The sequence below is a fragment of the Eublepharis macularius genome, chromosome 1, assembly GCF_028583425.1.
Source record: "Eublepharis macularius isolate TG4126 chromosome 1, MPM_Emac_v1.0, whole genome shotgun sequence".
Lineage (NCBI taxonomy): Eukaryota > Metazoa > Chordata > Lepidosauria > Squamata > Eublepharidae > Eublepharis > Eublepharis macularius.
The window spans coordinates 181,410,815-181,429,412 of NC_072790.1; the positions used below are offsets into that span (position 1 = coordinate 181,410,815).

The 18,598-nt window shown below is 43.4% G+C and overlaps 1 protein-coding gene across 1 annotated transcript in view; it reads right to left on the reverse strand.

Annotated features, from left to right (window-relative positions):
- Positions 1-1,541: 1,541 nt before the first annotated feature.
- Positions 1,542-18,598, reverse strand: part of STUM (stum, mechanosensory transduction mediator homolog) — a 61,751-nt gene continuing 44,694 nt past the window's right edge. Inside the window, exons 2-3 of the mRNA XM_054991672.1 lie at positions 9,821-10,000; positions 1,542-2,365 (exon numbers count right to left, since the gene is read on the reverse strand). Coding sequence (XP_054847647.1) covers positions 2,325-2,365; positions 9,821-10,000 — 221 coding nt within the window. The 3' untranslated portion in view covers positions 1,542-2,324. The remainder of the gene's footprint in view (positions 2,366-9,820; positions 10,001-18,598) is intronic.

Here is an 18,598-nt window from a genome sequence, read left to right on the forward strand (position 1 = left end):
TATGCATATAGTTGGGCTTCAGGTGGTTGCAGGAGCGGGAAGAATTTCACACAGTAGCATTCTGTATGGGAATCCCAACATTTGAAACCCTACTTCTTTATTAACGACTGTCTTTCTACTCATAGTATCCAAAGTGGCATGCAATCTAAAAATCAAACTTACAGAAGAACCTAAAGCACTGATTAAAAACTGCAGTAAGAAATAGGCTGGGTAGTCCCAGTTGTGTGCGTCTACCTCCCAAACACACACACTGCCAGTTGTCAACTCTGTGGAGACTGTCCAGGAAATCAGGGCCATCCACGGAGAAAGGAAATTTCAGATATTACAACCCATACATGCTGAATGGCCACGCAGAAGTGTTTGTCATTAACCTCTGCATGGTGGGCTGCATCACTGGAAATGGCCTTCTGCTATTCTAGGTGCTAAAATGGAGATTCTTGAATTCATTAATATGTCATGGTTTCCCCTAGATGCCACCTCTCTTAGCAGTAACTCTGGGATGCTTCTGTTTACTCCCCTGGCAGTAACCAGTATTTGGTGGCAAACAAACAGCACGTTTACAGAACTATCCTAAAAAGAGTTATACTTTTCTAAGCTTGTTGACTTTGGTGGGCTTAGAAAGGTGTAACTCTACTAAGGATTGCACAGTTAGTCTGACAAAGACCAGATCTCTAACTGCATAAATTGCAGCTGGGAAGAAAAGCTGTCTAGTCTATGTAATTAGAATTAGGTCTTCTTACCTACTTGGCAAGTGTGAGCAGGAGCAACTGCAGATACTTGAAAGAGCAGCTTTACCTAAAGCTGCTGTTTTGATTCATTTACTGAAAGCAATGTATGGGCAAAAGAGAGGGGCAACTGGCATCGTATTAATGGACAGCCTTTAACTTACTCTGTGTCATAGTGAGAATATAAACAAAAATGTGGGCTGGCTTCTTTTTTCATTTCACTTTCCTCCAAACAATGCAAAATGGCATAAGTGCGTCCCCCTCTCCAAGTAAGACTCACAACAATCCTAGGGGAACATGAGGCTGTAACAGATCAAGCTTAGCCTTCATAGCTGATGCTGGACCTGAATTCAGGTCTCTCTAGCCCAAATCCAACACACTGCTTTTATAATGACTTATGAAGCATTCTAAGGGTCAGAAAACTAAGAAACCTCATTAATCACACCTCTGGCTAAAAACAAGTGAAGGTGCATCAAAGGTGCCCAACAGGCTACAGGCATTAGGCCATTTGTTCTACCTGGAATAATTCATGGAGCTTGTCAACTAAAGCAACTGGGCTTGTAGCAATGCCAGAGGCACATGTGAGAAAATGCTGAGTTAAGACCATATTTTACCCTAGTAACCCCTTTGCATAAATGCCATGTCACTGGCATGTGCCCAGGGAGTGCTTCTGTTTGCTGTTGTATATGTGTGCAGGGCTATAGCTTTATTGTACACAAGATGGAAAATATAGTTTATACATTTCAAAAGTACAGTGATATTATTAAAATGAAAACAAAAAAGTACAGTGATAGTGAAATGGTAAAGTCTCTTTTGGTAGCTGATGGATGAAAATCTCTATTATCTTTCCTGACTCCCCATAAATACAAGAACAATGTGAACCTATAAATCTTGTAAAAGTTGTAACCCCCACCCCCTCCTACCCAAGAACAAAGCACCTACACAACACCACAGAGTGACGTTACTTGGCAAGAGCCAGCTTCTTGCTTCCTGGCAGACAACAGATCAGAACTTCTTTTTTGCATTTAGCAAGCAGAAGCTGGCAGGATGCATAAACAGCTGAGCCTGAATTACCTTAACAATGAAATAAAATTTACAAAAGCAGCAAGCAAAATCTTAGGATAGCTGCAGAAACTGATCGTCAGCAAGCACCATTAAAAACCACACACACGCAAACATAGCATACACACAGCAGGAAAGGCTACACATTTGAACCTTCCTGTACCCAAGAAATGATTAAGAAAGATCTTTTGGAATACACACTTTTCAAAAACATACTGTACATGTATCTATAAATACTTCCTCGGCTTTTTTGATATTCACAGTATGGCTGTTTCTTCAGCAAGCCATAAAAGGAGGTGAATTGTTTTCAGGTGTTCTCTACCACCCTCTGGATGGAGAAAATGACATCTCTAGCGACCAGATAGTCCCTTGCATCTATGTCCAATCAACCACCATCTTCCTCAGTGACATTTCCATGCAAACCAGTGGCTAACTCCTGCTTTTGGAATGGCTCGAATGTCACAATAGTATGTTGGCTGTGCCAGTCTAAGAATCCCCATGGCAGTACCTCTGCAGTGGAGTTTGTTATAAAAGTGATCAGTGAAGGTCAGTCTCCGCTGCTCTGCATCTTCGCTCCGCTGGATAGATAGTCAGAGAAAGAGAGAGAGAGAAAGAGAGAAAGAGATTAGACAAAAATGATACTACCACTACCACCCTCACCCAGAATTATGATGCTATGTTTTCTGTAGCCAAGAGAAATAGAAAAGGATTAAAAGCCTCATCATTTCAGCAACAAAACCTGCTCCCTGAAGTTGTGTAAGGTGGTATGAGAGGTCAATTGTGGTCAACTGGTAGGTAAACAGGGGAAGAATTTAATTTATTTTCAGAGAGATAATTAAAGCAAGGTCATAGGTATTCTGTATGGCACTCAGAATATCGAGCTGGGTATTAGCTACTAAATCCAGCATTCTAGGAATTCTTTTTCTTTTTTTAAGGTTTGTTAGAATTTAGGGCTGAAAAATAAAAATTGAACGAATGGACAGCATCAGGGATTAGGATGGAGGCTGAGAATTTACAGAATCCAACAGTAGGGTTTCTTTGGGTTTCTTTTTTTTTAAAAAAATTGATCTGGATGACAAAAAAAATAAAAACAGAGATGATCTCTGACGATCACCCAGAATAAGGGCTGTTGTTAGGTGGCAAACATAACAAATATTCATTTGCATTTCAGGAGCAGAGTGCAGGATCAAGAGTTTAAAGTCCACAGATTCAAAACACACACAGATACACAGTAGGCTTCTCTACTCTGACATGCATATGCTGATTACAGCCCAACCCTGCATTTTGATTTCCAATGAACATTGCTTTTTGAAGCAACGTTTGCAAGGAATAGAGAAAAGCATACCTTGTGAAACTTTGTTGATCAGTTAGAAGAGGCAAAAGAAGCATGAAAGAGAGAAAAGGGAAAAATGTAATTATGAATACTCAAAACACATACATATGAAACTAAGACCTAAGCTACAAGAGATGAATTACGTGAGGAGGAGCACGTGAAGGGAGTCACAGTGTTAGCCAGGAAGCTGAGTTTTAAGAGATCGAAAGGCTTTGTCAATTTCTCCTCTCTACAGAGCAGGAGATTGCTGCTCAGGTTTGTTAATTTCTTCTTTGCCTCTTAGAAGGGGAGGTGAAATTGACAGAGCCTTTGGGAGGCAAAGAGGAAATTAACAAACCCTCTGAGCAGCCATCTTCTTTGCCAGCTCTGTAGAGAGGGGAAATTGACAAAGCCTTCTGATCTGTTTTAAAACTCAGCTTCCCAGCTAACATTGCAACTCTCTTCACGTGCTTCTCCTTCGGTAATTCGTCTCTTGTAGCTTGGCTCTAAGTAAAAGAGGCCAGCACTGTGTACAGTAAATGATATGCATGTTGAGATATATGCAGCAGAATCTTAAATTGTTTATTGCAAATCAAAGGATTTGTTACTTTTAAATTTGATGTGCTGTAGGAAAAGTATTTTGTAGGAGGAGCTCTTAAACATGACCTGAAAATTTCCCACAAATGTAGGGTTGTGTGTGTGACTGAGGGTGCATTTGGACACAAATTCCAGCATACCTGGGAGAGAGATGAGACATGCAAACCCAGCCAGAATGCTCAGGACAGCCCAAATTCTTATCCCATCCACCAAATGTAATAGTTACATGAACTGATACAAGCCTTTCAGTGCCACACTCGATCCAGTCTGTGTCACATGGCTGTGATGGCACAAACATAGAGATATGGAACTTCCCATTTACACTTCTTACAAAACTTTACGTACCAGTTAAAACACACTAGAAATTTTACCTAATTGCTGACAAGCAGCTTTTTTGATCTGTAGGTTAGGGACGTAAAATGAACTGCATAGTGGGCAGGGATAAAATTACAAATTAAAATAAAGTGCTTGTTTTGACCAGTACCTCTTGAGAAGTGGTCACCAGCATCCAATATGCAAAATAAGTACTGTTGCTTTATCAACTGCATCTGGTGCTTAGCAAGTGAAGTGACCATGTCACCTTTAATCAGGACATTTTCCCCAGAAAAATGAAATGCAACCATCCAGGTCCATGGCAAATTGAACTGCTGTGCGCTGCACTCTTCAGAAATCATGAAATGGGCTTTAATAAGGATCATTGTCTGAATGGGCAGCTAATTTCAACTCATTCTGTGACATTTGATGGCATCCCAAGAGAGACACGAAGTTGCTTTGTTAGACCAAGAAAACAAGAGATTTTTATTTCTGGATTATTTTGATAGTTACGCTGGCTGCCTGGCTGACTTCCACTCACAAGGTACAACTTCAATGTGCTTCCATCTCCACATATGTAAAAAAAGAATAGTGCCTGCCACTTGGGGGAAAGGTGTAATTATAATTAGTGCTGAAATTCCTAAAAACGATAGCAAGGCTTTTCAGCCTATGGTAGTTTAATTTGAACAGCAACCTTTTGCATATATTCTTCCTGTCTGATGGTGATCTGAGTGGTTGGAAAGAAAATAAAAGCTTATAGCTCAAAAAACATCATTTTAATCTGTTTTGTGTCTTGATAGATGTACAGGGCAGAGACATTAAAAATACACAATTTGCTTCAACCTTGCTTCCAAAAGACAGGCAGCACAATCCTGCCACCAGCGTCCATGTGCCAGCATAGCAACAGTGCCACTCATCTGCCCCCTAAACACTTCAGAGGGAGAGGCACACTGGCACCCGAGTCCAGGAAGGCCCAGTGCAACTGCTGCCATGTGCGCCCACCCCACATTTCCCCTGAAAACCTCTCCCACACCCACCAATTGCTGTGCTGGTCCAATGACAGGCACACAAGTGGCAAATGAAAGCACAGCCAATGGGCCACCTGTGATGCCCGTGGCCCCAAAACACCTTGACTTCCCAAGGGAGCTGGCTGCTGGGGACTCAAGTGTCCTGAAATTTGTGGTACCTGCACCAATGTGTCTTCCTGGGGTGGGAAGCCCAATTGTGCGACAGGAGGGCACCCTGGGGCCTGGAGGTGCCTGGCGAGTTGCATCGGATTAAAAGTAAGTGCCTCCTCAGAGGGCTGTGCACCGGTAGAGCAGTCCCACTCCAACTGTGTGATTGGCCAGTGGCTGCAGCTCCCCTTGGGGGACAGGGTAGGGGGCCTGGCCCAGCATGAAGCAGGGCCAGTGAGGTGCCCCAATGACAGGGTGCATCACAGTAGCCCCAGCAATGCCAGCAGGACCTGGCCATCAGGGGCCAGCCGCCAATGCCACAACTGCCCGGGACAGGAACTCTGCCCTGCCGCTGATAGCAGCTGTCACTCAGGCCCACGGTGGATTGGGGTGCCAACCTCGGGACATCCTATGGGGTATCCCAGCAGGGCAGTGACAGGGGAATGGCCTCCATTGGCAGGCGAGGAAGCATTGTGGGAGGCACTCGGTGTTCAAAATAAACTTTATTTATCCACAGGAGACATAGATGTTGTCCAGGCAGCTATTGGCATGGAGCAAGGGACATCTGCCCTGAAGCCTGGGGGCTGGGACCAACCCCATGCCACAGCTGGCGACAAGCTCCCAGTCCAGGTGGAGGCACTTTGGGGTGGCTAACCTCCCTTCCCCTCAAGATTGAGGTCCAGTCCCTGGCTAGTGGGGTCCACAACAGCCTTCTCTGACAGGGAGGCCTCCTGGACCCTGGGCACTTTGCCAGGGCTGTCCCCGCACTACACTTGGGCCAGCCCCTTTGGAAGCAGGAGGGGAGGGGCACCATTATGGGCCCCTCTAGCAGGCCCTCCATGTGGGCCAGATGGTCACTCAGGTTCCGGAGGGAGTTACTGGATGTTCCCAGGCCAGCCAGGTGGGCATGGCCCCAGGCCACAGCCTCCCACCAGTCCCTTCAGCCGATCCCTCTTGTCACCTAGAGTGGGGGAATGTGCTGATTGGGCCCTGGGGCCCCAGGATAGTTCCCTCATTCTCCTTGTCCCCCTCTAAGTCCGAGGATGGCTCCTCCCACCTGTTCAATCCCACCAGCCCATGGATCAACACCCAGCCCCCTCTGGGGGGCCCCTGCCCCTCCTGGAGGATGTGGAGTCCATCTGTGGAGTGGCCCCCCCTCATCACCAGGTCCAGGGACCAGCTGAGGCCAAGCATCTGGAGAACAGTTGTTCCTGCTGCCACAGCCTGGCGAATCAGGGCCATGGCCCGTAGTTCTGACAGCACCTCTGCGGAGCATGCCATTGTGCAGGCCCCTGTGGGACAGGAGGTGGGTGAGCACAGCAGCTGTCCATGAACAGGCCCTGCCACCCCCGGCCATCCCCTCCTCACCTGGCAGCTCATGTTCCAAGTGTGAGGCTTCTTGCATGTGTCTCCCCACTCATCTCCCTATGGTTGCCCCCCTCAGCATGGGAGTGAGATGGGTCCTACAGTGTGGTGGCTTCTCAGCTGATGGCACCTGCACCTGGAGCGGCATCTGCCCTACTGAGTCCGCATGAAACTGGGGGTGGTGGTGGCTATGTTAGTGGCTGTCAGGAGCTCAGGCCTGGCCCCAAAGGTCTCACTCCCTGGGGACCATGCCTCAGCCCCAGACTCACTGTTAAGGACCTCAATGCCAAGGCCCCCCCCCACGACAGCTGGGAGAATGATTGCCCACATGACCGCCTCCAACCCTTGCAAGCTGTCCTTGGGTTCTCGTTCATATGGGACACTCTTGGCCATGAGGGCCCTAACCTGTTTCCTTGCTGGCCTGAAAGAATCACAGGGCACAGCAGATTGGTCCCCACATTGGTTGGCATCCCGTGCGACACAAAGCTGCTTGAGCAGGGCTGGCTGTTGGTGGGTCAGATAGGTTTTTCCCCTTACATGGGCACCAATGAGCTCCACTGCCAATTTTCTCTGCATAATTGTCCACTGCTGTGGGGGGCATTTTTGGGCCCCAAGCAGCTTAGGGAGGTGACTATCACATGCCTCACCCCCCCCAGACAACCCCCCGGGCACTAGTGCAGGGGCTTATGCTGCACTTATGCCCGTGTGCAGTTGTCGCAGCCGGGCACCATTGTAGGGGGGTTACACTGGTGTAAGTCCGGGATATGCCAGGGTAACCCTTAGTCCGCTCCCTGAGTGCTTTCCATGCCCCCCCCCCCAGTATTGGGCTGTTAGTCACTTAAATTTTCAGTCATATAACTGATTCTATTAATTCATTGTGTGCCTTATCAAAAGTTGCTGTCCACCCACCTTTCACATGCAGGGGTGGCAGACCTGTGCTGCAGTGTCTCTGAGGAAGAACAAACGTGGGCTAGGGCCTTGTCAAGTTCTGTCAAATGTTAAGCAGCTCTGCAGTTGCTGACAGGTTTAAAGCCCTACAATTAATCTAGGAGTGACAAATGGACAAAATGATTGCATATAATTAATTACAATTCACTAATAAATCCTTGAGGGTCAGTAGCCTGGCAGTCATTAACATCCAACTGTGAAAGCACACACAATCCCTACAAAGCATACTATTTGAGATCTTTGCCCACAAACCAACAAGACAGAAAAAAATAGTAGTAGTGGGACTGGTTCATGCTACTGCAGTAGGAAGTCTTCCTCTGGATTCACCCTGCTGCAGTAACCTAAGTACTGAAGAACTGTGTGGGTAAGGAGATTTATACACTTCCTTCCCACATCAGCACCATTCTTCCTGGAAGAATATTTTCAAAGGAAGGAGCACATTTCACTTACTTTGCCAATATAGTTTCTCTATACATGTTATCCAAGTAGAATGGAATGGAACCATGGAGTAAAAACTCCCCTTTCATGTGAGTTCACTCCACTTGCTGCTTGAAAATTGCAATTCACAAATAGGGCACTAACCACAGTTTGACAAATTTGATGTAACAGCACTTTACGTGCAGCAAAAATCTTAGGAACTGAGAACCCACGCACAAGTAGGACGGTGGGAGCTTGAAAACCCATGGAAGTGCTACCAATCTGAACTGAAACAATGCAAACTTCCAATCAATGTGGAGATGCTGATAATGTTTGGAATTGAGGTACTCAATATGAATTTCTAAACTAATAATGATTACAACTTTTACTGTTCTTTGTGAAGGCAAGCGCGCTTCTAGGTATCATTAGTTTCATTTTTAGAGAAGAAAGAACCCCAAAATAGGTCTTTATACACAACTGAACATACAAAGTCAGAGTAACTTTGTAAAGGCTTTCCCTAATTTGTTATGAGTTACCCCCCTTTAGGCAATCATAGAATCTTCTAAGTTATGTGCAGCCAGTTTTTATACTAGAAAGATTCCTTGACTTGGAGCCACTCTCTAACCTTTGGAGTACAATACCCACCAGAGTTGCAAGGGTCAAAAAACAGTTTGGAGCCAGTTCTTGAATTTAACTTTAAGGGGGTAGCAAGAGTGTGATAAGTTTTCAGTGGGAGTTAAAACTGGCATGCAGTTGTGGAACTGGTAGGAACAGTTGCTCTCTGGGATCCAAGGGAAGATTAGTGGCTATCTATCAGGCTCCAGCGTTCTCAGCCACAGGAAATTCCCTGGACTTCTCATTGCTCTGGGAAACTGGAAGCATATATTTAGAGACTCTGACAGAAATTCATGTTAAAGGGGACATGATGGCGGCTAGCAATGAACTGTTAACAAAAACTTCAACCGATAAACTGGAACTATCATCAGTATGTGCCCTGAAGAAGGGTAAAGTAACTTCATTCTCCTATGAGGTGTGGACAGAGTACTACCTGATAAATCCTGCTGCTACATCTTGGTACTTTTTGATCTTAATTTGCACACATCCCTTGGATTGACAGATGCATTCTGCTTCCAGGATAACAACAGCTGGACCTTGAGTTCATTAAGAGAATCTATACTAGCAAGTACAGTAGCCCCCAGCAGCATGGCAACAAAGTCAAAGGATATGTGCAAAGTCAAATGTGTGTTTAAGTGTATTTCTTCTTACACTGGGGGGAAAAAACCCTGATTTCCCTGCCTTTTGTCATTAATACAGTCTGTATTGATACTGCCTTAATCTGTGAGATTATCAGATGTACTGAAACATTTTGATGCTAAACATTTTGATGCTAGTTTTCTATCACTTAAATAAATGGAAACTCTGAAAATGTCTTAATAGGATTGCAAATGAAAAATAAGGGATTACCTCTTAGGTACAAAAGCATTCAACACAGATTCTTTGCTAGTCCAGATGACAGGGAAAGTGCCCAGCTCCAAGCAATCACAAACCTAATTTTTTTTTCATTATTTGGTACCATGGAAACTTACCTCCTGGGAATATATTCAGAAGGCCATTTTAAGTTAACATAGGAAGGGTTTTTTGTGAATCATCCTGATATTACATCAGACTGGGAGGAAAAGCGGACAGCCAGTGCATCTCATCAAGATGAAAGAACAGAAGAAGAGATAAGGAAGCAAACCCTGTGCTTAGCCACATTTCACTCAGAGATCAGAAACACAATGAATCAAAGAGAATAGCTTGTGGCTGCCACAGAGAGAATCAGTTTAACGAGACTACCTACTGCCATGAATGGACTTAGATGAATAATAAAAAGGACATGGGGGGGGGGGACACTGTACGTTACTTACTGGCAAGAATGACCATGTCCATCCCCCAAAATATACTCATGATCCATCCAACCATTACAATTGCTGTGAGGATCTGAATCAGAGCTGCTGCAATGTTCAACCAGAAGACGCAGCAAATGTGTCTGTCAGGGAGGTCAGTCCGGGCTCCACACAATACTGTGAAGGCTGATACAAACGTCCCTGTAAAAAGGAAGAGTACCAGTTAAAAGAATCCTCAGAAGATAGAGATATACTACAGGAAGTAGCCTCTCGCCATGAGAATTCCTTCCAAACCCTATGACGACCTCACATAGTTATCACCTCAAGTTCCTGATATACCTAAGTGCTAATGTAACCCCTATGAGGTAATTGGTTTAGCTCAGAGGGGTGGAGTCAGTAGCAAGAGGCAGGCTGCTGAGGAGGAGGCTGGTTGCTGGGGAGCTGAGTAATTTATATGCTCTTATCACCTTGAATAAGGTAATCAAATATTGTATGTTAACCATACGACTTCAAGTGGTGTTTGTGTATTGTGTTTGGTTGGTGTTACTGGGATTGCATTGTTTTTTGCAGGGCTGTAATTCCCCAACAGGAGAACAGAAACCTGGGCTACAGTTGCTCTGAATTAATGAAAAAGGATTCACCACTTGGTGAAATGCTGAACAGTTTTACCTTTACATTGTTGATTTAAAGTTTTCTGTATGGTTGCACTTATGAGTTACTTTTTTTAAAAAGTTGTATTTTATTCATTGTTTAAAAGTTTTTAAAAAGAAAAAAAATCTTTCTTAAATTTGTGTGAAAGCTACTTCCTAAGCCCCATAGAACACATGAAAAGAGAAGTTACGCTAACTCAGTGCTTTAAAAAAAGATAGAATCCTATTTACATAGAAGTTCCAATAATTGTTGACATGCTTAACAAATCACCACCATATAGAAAATGTCTCAGAAGTTAACCATTAGACATGTTCAATAGGTTAGATACCACACACTTAGATACCACACTTTTCAGATCAATGGTAGTTTCACCAGAGTCATAAGGAAACCACCGGGTTTGTGTGTATTCACTGATGATATTGAGCAACTAAGGAATTTGCTAATAGATGCAAAATCCAGGACTGGGAAATTCTTAGCTTTCAACTGAAGGAAATGCAAGTTTCTAGCACTTGACAGGATCTGAATGAAACCTAGTGAATTTCAAACCTACCCCCACCCTGCCCCAGAGGGCTGATTAAGATTTCTACTTCCAAAAGCTTTAGTGTTCCTTCTCATGAGCACAACCCCCCCCCAACCTTAAACGACTTCTCACCCACAAACATGAATCGGCCAGCAGAGTCACCAGCACAGGTACCAGGCCCTGCAACAGACCCAGATGCCAGCTCTGCCCCTATATCTACCCAGGGAATACAATTACAGGACCCAATGGCATCAACTACACTGTCTCTGGCTCTGGCTCATCCTCCAATCTGATATATGCCCTCATGTGCCAACAATGTCCGTCTGCTCTGTACATTGGACAAACCAGCCAACCTCTACGCAAAAGAATAAATGGACACAAATCTGACATTAGAAATGGAAACGTCCAGAAACCAGTGGGAGAACACTTCGATCTACCAGGACATTCCACCAAAGACTTAAAAGTCGCTGTGGTTCAACAGAAACCTTTCAAAAACAAAATCCAACGGGAGGCTGCTGAATTGGAATTCATATGCAAATTTGACTCTGTCAAGCTGGGACTGAATAGGGACTATGAATGGTTATCACATTATCACAGGTAACAGATTTCCTTTACAGAGGCGGGGTCTGGGGGAGCCCAGTGGCACCTGGCGTGGGCTTCCGGGGACCACAGTTCTCTTTGTCAGATGCATCTGACGGGGAGAGCTGTGGTTATCGAAGGCTTATACTACATTGGAATTGGATGGTCTGGTTGTTTTGCTGCTACAAACCAACACGGCAAACTCCTTTGAAGCCTCACACAAGCCAATTAATCTCCATACCAACAGGAGATGTTTACATTTACTAGCAAAGGAATGTTTTGGTTACATCCCTCTCCCCCCCCCCACAACTGCATCTTCTCTCTCCTCCCCTTCTCCCCCCTCCTCTTCTATATTTGACCAGTTTCTGTACCATGCATCTGACGAAGAGAACTTGATTCTCAAAAGCTTATGCTACAATAAAATTGGTTAGTCTTAAAGGTGCTATCTTTTTGATAATATTGCATTGTTACTCACTTTGCATTATTTATTTTGCTTTTAAAAAATAACAGCAGAAGAGGGGAATTGAAAACTTTAAAAGCACAGGTTTAACTAGTCAGAGGCAATAGGAGTAGAGTACTGTAGAAGGAGTAGAGAACTGTAGGCACCAGAAAAGAATGTGGAGATGTGCAGGAAATCCTCTATTTCCTACTGTACTTTCTGATTTTGGAAAGGTGCTTCCAGTCAGAGTAAACAATTATAACAATATTAAGGTACGTGGTTTCATAGCATTTAAAGTTGGTCATATGTTTCTTTCTAAAATCCATTTGAGCTTGTGAAGTCATATTCCTTTAACACCCCCCATAAAAGAAGTAAGAATATAGAGAAATTAATACAATCTGCGAACCTAAGCAAATTTTCCCATATGTTTTCACAGTACACATGAAGAAATACAATGAATGTTCTTCAGACATTTTAACCATTCAAACAAGCAATTGGAAAAAATACATTATTCACAACTCTCACATACTACTGTTATCATGCATACCTTTCTAAAAAGGAACACCCAAGGAATACAGAGCTGATCACATTCCATAACCTTTCTACACTGTTAAGAGTGAAAACATGAGCTAACCAGTTCTATGGGTTCTTTACTGCTACTAAAAAGAGCACTCAAGTTTATGAAATCTGCAGTTATGGTTTTCATTTATTTATTTGAAGTATTCCTGGACTACCCATCAATGCAAGCCGAGGCGAGGCGAGTAACCCTAGGTGAGTCACACACTCTCAGCCTAACCTACCTCACAGGGTTGTTAGGATAAAATGGAGGAGAGAAGAACAGTGTAGGCTGCTTTGGGTTCCCACTGGGAAGAAAGGCAGGGCATGTAAATTGATTAATTTATTAACGTAAGTTAATAAATAAAGTTCCCACAGAAATTCATAGCAAGATTAGCACTACTCTACGCTTCATCTTAGCCAAACAGCTGAGAAGTAAAATTAGCACAAATACCACCTCCCCCCCCCCACAAAAAAGAGAAAAAAAGCCCTCAATGAAAATAATTTGGAAACCCACGCTACATTGGATTGATTTCTATAGAAAGGGGGCTGAACTCAAGTTTACTTCTTGTTAAGGATTCTTAGGAATGCAGGAAGACACGTTCATCCAGCATCTGCTTAACAGTAACACTTTTATTCTCTTTTCTAGGCTCCAATCAGACTGTACGATTCTTCTCTTTGGTTCATGAAGTAGGAGTCTCAATCCTAGGTGGTGCCACACTCCTTTTCAGGTAAATACACCCATGCCCATCTGTCCCTCCTCCTGTGGTCTTCTTCCTTCTCTGCCTGCCTCAGTCTCCTCTTGTGAGTACTTCTCTCCCATCTCTGCTGCTCCTCTTCTGTCTTTCTACCCTGCCACCCTTCTTCCTGACATTTTCTACGCCAGCACTGGACCCCGTCCTTGTGGGTTATTCACCTCTTTCTGCCCACCCGTTTTTGCTTCTGAGTGGGCTGGGCAAGGGTAGAGGCAGCCTTGAGCTCTTGTGGGGCAGCCACTGATGGGAGAAGATTGGCTGTTGGGGCCTCATCATGGTGCTGCTCTTCAGCTCCCTGCCCTGGGTGAGTCATTGGGGGCCTTGTTGCCCCTTGTTGCCCCGGTTTGGTCAGGGTGCTGCCTCGCTTTCATCCATTTCACAAAACCCACACCTTAAGGCTGGTGGCAAACTACTGGGAGAAGTCAGCATCTGTGTGCTGGATGTGGGAAGGGATCATAGTAGAAGCAAATGCTAGCACAAATCTACCATAATAGCCTACATGTCCCAAGCACAAGGTCTGGGCCTGGTCGAGGTACTATGGGGCTCTCTGTTCCTTAGCTCCCTGCTTTTCAGCTCCCTAACCTGGATGAGTTGTTGGGGGCAGGGCCTTGTTGCCTGGGCCAGTCAGAGTTGCCACCTCCCCTTTAGCCCTCTCATACTTCCTAATCCATATCGTTCAGAGATTGCAAACGTTAGTGGAGAAGTGCTGGGATGCACAGAGGTGCAGGTAGTACTGGATGCAGAGCTTGAACACCACTACTTGAACAAGGGTAGCAGTCACCCCCAACCTTCCTAGAGAATGAACTAAAACACTGATGGGAGGAACTGTGCTGTCAAGTCTATTGCAACTCTTTTGTAAACTCAAATCATGTTGCTTTCAAGTATGGTTCAGCATGTAAAGACTCCCCCTCCCCCTTCTTTACTGCTGCTGCATTTACTTTCAACACCCACTTTCTTCCAAAGCCTCTTGAAGTTAGAAAAACAGTTCAAAAGAGCTGTAGAGAAATGGAGTGGGTAGGAGCTGCTGAGGCTGTGGAAAGCAACCCTACTTCGAAATGTGAGGAGGGTGGATGAACAGACATATTACGGTGAGAATTCCTTTACTTTCCCCTAATGGCATAGCTCACCCAATGCATAAAATTAACAGCTGTTGAATACTGAGGATGAAGGGTTCCATTTTGCAAGGGTTACCAGCTGGCTCCATGTAGTCAGTCCTTGTGAAGGAAGAAAAGTAGTGTCTGTTACCACTCTAGGATTGTACACAGATGACATTCTTTGTTATTCTTCTAGGCAGAAATGATGCCCTGTATTGTGTATTTGCAAATAAATTCCTTGTAACTGTTCTTTCTTTTTTCTTTTTTTTTTTACAATGTATATGATTAACTGCAAATGGCAACCCAGAAATACAGCTTCCCAGGGCATTTTAAAAAATGTACTCACTGAATATATATCACACATCCATGCATAACAGAAACACTGCATAGATGCACATGCAGTTCACACACAGGCATCAAGCTACATTTGTGTACAGTATCTATGTGTGAAAAATATTTTTATGAAATTAGTATCCAAAACTGTCACATTTCGCACTCTTTACTGCTCATTATTTCAGTCCTTATCCAACAGGACGCTTAACTTTGGCACCAACAGCAGATGCAACAAACCCAGTTATAACAATTATAACAATACTGCAGACGAGCAATATAAATCCATAATGGCTATTAGCTAAGGAAAGGAATATAAATGCAAGATGTGATAAACTATAAAACTAAAGAAATACATAAACGCTCTGTCGTGCATAACTATCCAAACTTGTTTCATGTTCACTTTTCCCCTGTACAATTCATTTTGTTGCATTTAGAATTGATCAGGGAAAAATGTCAAGTTCAGTGTTCCCATTTTTCTAGCAGTTCATTCTCATGATGACCCAACCACAGATCTCTGCCACATCAACAGAAGCCTCAGAGGTCACTAGTTATAAATGGATGCCACATTTGTCTTTCTGAGAGATCAACTACATAACACTCTGCACAGCCAGGGTTAAAGGTATACTTTCCAATAAGTGCAGTTTGCTCAAATTATTATCCCCCCCACTAATAATCTGTACACCCCTCCTTACTTTCTGTTCAAGACAACACTCTGGAATGCAAAGCGACAATTTCTTTTCCTCCAAGAGTCCATATGCTTCAAATTTTTTGGGTGGTATGTGTCCCAGAATACTTCAAGATCACGAGACGCAGCCCATACCTCATTCTAGGTGGTTTCTGTTTGGTATTATTTTCCAAGTTCTTGACAAGGGAAGATTGTCACTATAAACAGCAGGCTAAGATGCTTCATTGTAAGCAGATCTAGATACAGGAACGCAGAAAGCTTTAATAAGCAATCTACAAGATCTACCAACAAGATACCATCAGTCTGCTACTTCAGCTGACAAGATGGAACACCATCTCTCAGGCAGATTTGCTCAAGTGAACAGATTCAACCTGTCACTTCAAATATCAAAACTTCCTGAAGAAACAGAAAAATCTGTGTGTGTGTGTGTGTGTGTGTGTGTGTGTGTGTGTGTGTATATATATATATATATATATATATATATATATATATATAGTTGACAGATACATAAATATAGCAATAAATTGAATTTCTTCTTCATTAGCAGTAATGATTCTAAGTAATGTTTTACTTAGTAAACAAACTAATTGTTCTGTTCAAGTAAAAGTTTGCACATATGAAACACACCTTTGAAAACCGTCCACAACTGACTACTTATGGCATTTACTATTTGCTGACAAATGTATTGAATTATCCATAATAATTTTTATTTGGTCACATCATGAGAAGACAAGATTCTCTGGAAAAGTCAATAATGCTAGGAAAAGAGGAAGACCTAAAACGAGATGGCTTGACTCGATAAAAGAAGCCACGTCTTCCAGTCTGAGCAAGTCTGTTAATGATAGGACATTTTGGAGGTCTTTCATTCATAGGGTCGCCATAGGTCAGAGATGACTTGACAGCACATAATGCACACAGAATTTATATCTGACATATGGCATTTGACTAATGTTATCTGATATGATGCAAATATTTGCTATTCTCTAAATAACATTTAGAAGTAGTTTATACTCACTATTTTATACCAATATTCCATTTCAATAAGCCGGGTTCAGGTAGCCGGCTCAAGGTTGACTCAGCCGTCCATCCTTCTGAGGTCGGTAAAATGAGTACCCAATTTCCAGGGGAAGGCAATGGCAAACCACCCCGTAACAAAAGTCTGCCAAGAAAACATCGTGATGCAATGTCCCCCCATGGGTCAGTCATGACTCGATGCTTGCACATGGGACTACCTTTACCTTTAATTGATAGGACTTAGCTTCTAAAAAGAAAGGCTTGCAACTCAAGGGTCTATGGAAAAACTATGCTATAAACCATGACTCAATATTGCAGGTCAAAATGTGGAAATTATAGCTTTGATTTCCAGAAATGCTCTCTGTACATGCTAATGAACACAATTTCTCCATTAATAATTTAAATATTTGTCTTGAAAGCAGGTTTTGAAACAGGCGCACTCAAACACTGGCTCATATTCAGCTCTGGCACTTTGTGATAACCTATACTTGAAATTCTTATTCAGAAATCAATGCTAGTTTAAAATCAAAATTATTGGGTAGTTCATATTCTATATTTGAAATTCAGTGTTTAAAACCTAAACTGGAATTGGTTACCAAGGAAACCACTAGCTTAAAAATACAGGAAAAACAGTTTTAAGATTGTGCATTTATCTGAATTTTGCCTGTGTCCCTGGATAGACGTAAACGCTTAAATCTCACTTAGTTTGGGATATTAATGCATAAAATTACAAATATATCATATGGTTAAATATTTTGTTTCAGCTCTTATACCTCCTTTAATAAATGTGTACAAGGGGAAATTTCTCTAGGTACAGTTTCTCCAATCAGAGATTTATAGTAGAAAGATTCAGAAGGATCCATCCCCATTGCTTCCAATCTTATAAACAAGCAGCTGTTTAAAACTGGTGCCCATGCCCTTGGCGAGAAAAAATGAGCCAAGAGGAAGTACAAAATAAGTTACTGATCTTGTCCATCCCATTGGTTTTAGTTAGCTAATATGATACATAAGAAAAAAAAAACAATGTTTAAAGAAAAAAACCACAATGAAACCAATTAACTGCAAAATGCAAACTCCTATTTATCCACACTGGCAGATACAAGTGTGAGAAATTAGCCAGCTCTCCTTTTGGTTTCTTTGGAAGCAGTCAAACTCAACAATCAGCAGTGTCATATTGTGCAGTTCTTGCCAGACTGAATCACCTCAGACAGCCTATAGGAGTCTGCATGTTTAAAAGTACCCACATATACACTCTCCCTGCATACAGATGACTAGCAGATCAAGAAAAGGCCTAATTAAACTGTTGGGGACAGAGAGTCGCATTGGGGGGAGCAATTATCACCCTGCCAACCCTTAGCGTGTGGTGTTCCTGAGGGTGCAATACTCTCTCCAATGTTATTTAACATCTATATGCATCCCCTCATCCAGCTGGTGTGGAGCTTCGGGCTGGGTTGTCATTAATATGCTGATAATACCCAGCTCTATCTGTTGATGGGTGGCCAGCTGGGCTCCGTCCCGGATACTTTAGTCAGAACTTTAGAGGCTGTGACTGGTTGGTTAAAACACAGCCAACTGAAGCTGAATCCCATGAAGATGGAGGTCCTGCACCTGGGGTGTGGGTTGACAGGATCTGGGATCCACCTCCGGACCCTGGATGGGGCACCATTGGCACCTGTACCAGTGGTGATGAGTTTGGGTGTGGTCCTGGATGCTTCCCTCACAATGGAGGCCCAGGTCACAGCAGTTGCCAGGTCTGCATTTGTTCATCTTCGCCAGGCCAGGCAACTTGCTCCCTACCTCTTGACCAGCGACCTAGTTGTAGTGATCCATGCAACAGTCACCTCCACGTTGGATTATGCTGGGCTGCCCTTGAGACAGCTCTGGAAACTGCAACTGGTCCAGAATGCAGTGGCATGCATATATAACACCAGTTGTGTCAACTGCACTGGCTCCCAGTTGAATTTCGGATCAAGTTCAAGGTGTTGGTTTTAATCTTTAAAGCCCTTAGTGGACTGGGACCAGCATACCTGCGGGACCACCTCTCAAAACAGTGTTTCACTTACCTGTAACTGTTGTTTATCTAGGTCTTCCGTGCAGGCACACATGGGACTGCGCATGTGCAGGCCTGCCGATTTCGGAGATTTTATAGCTCAATACCACTAGGGGGTGCCCCT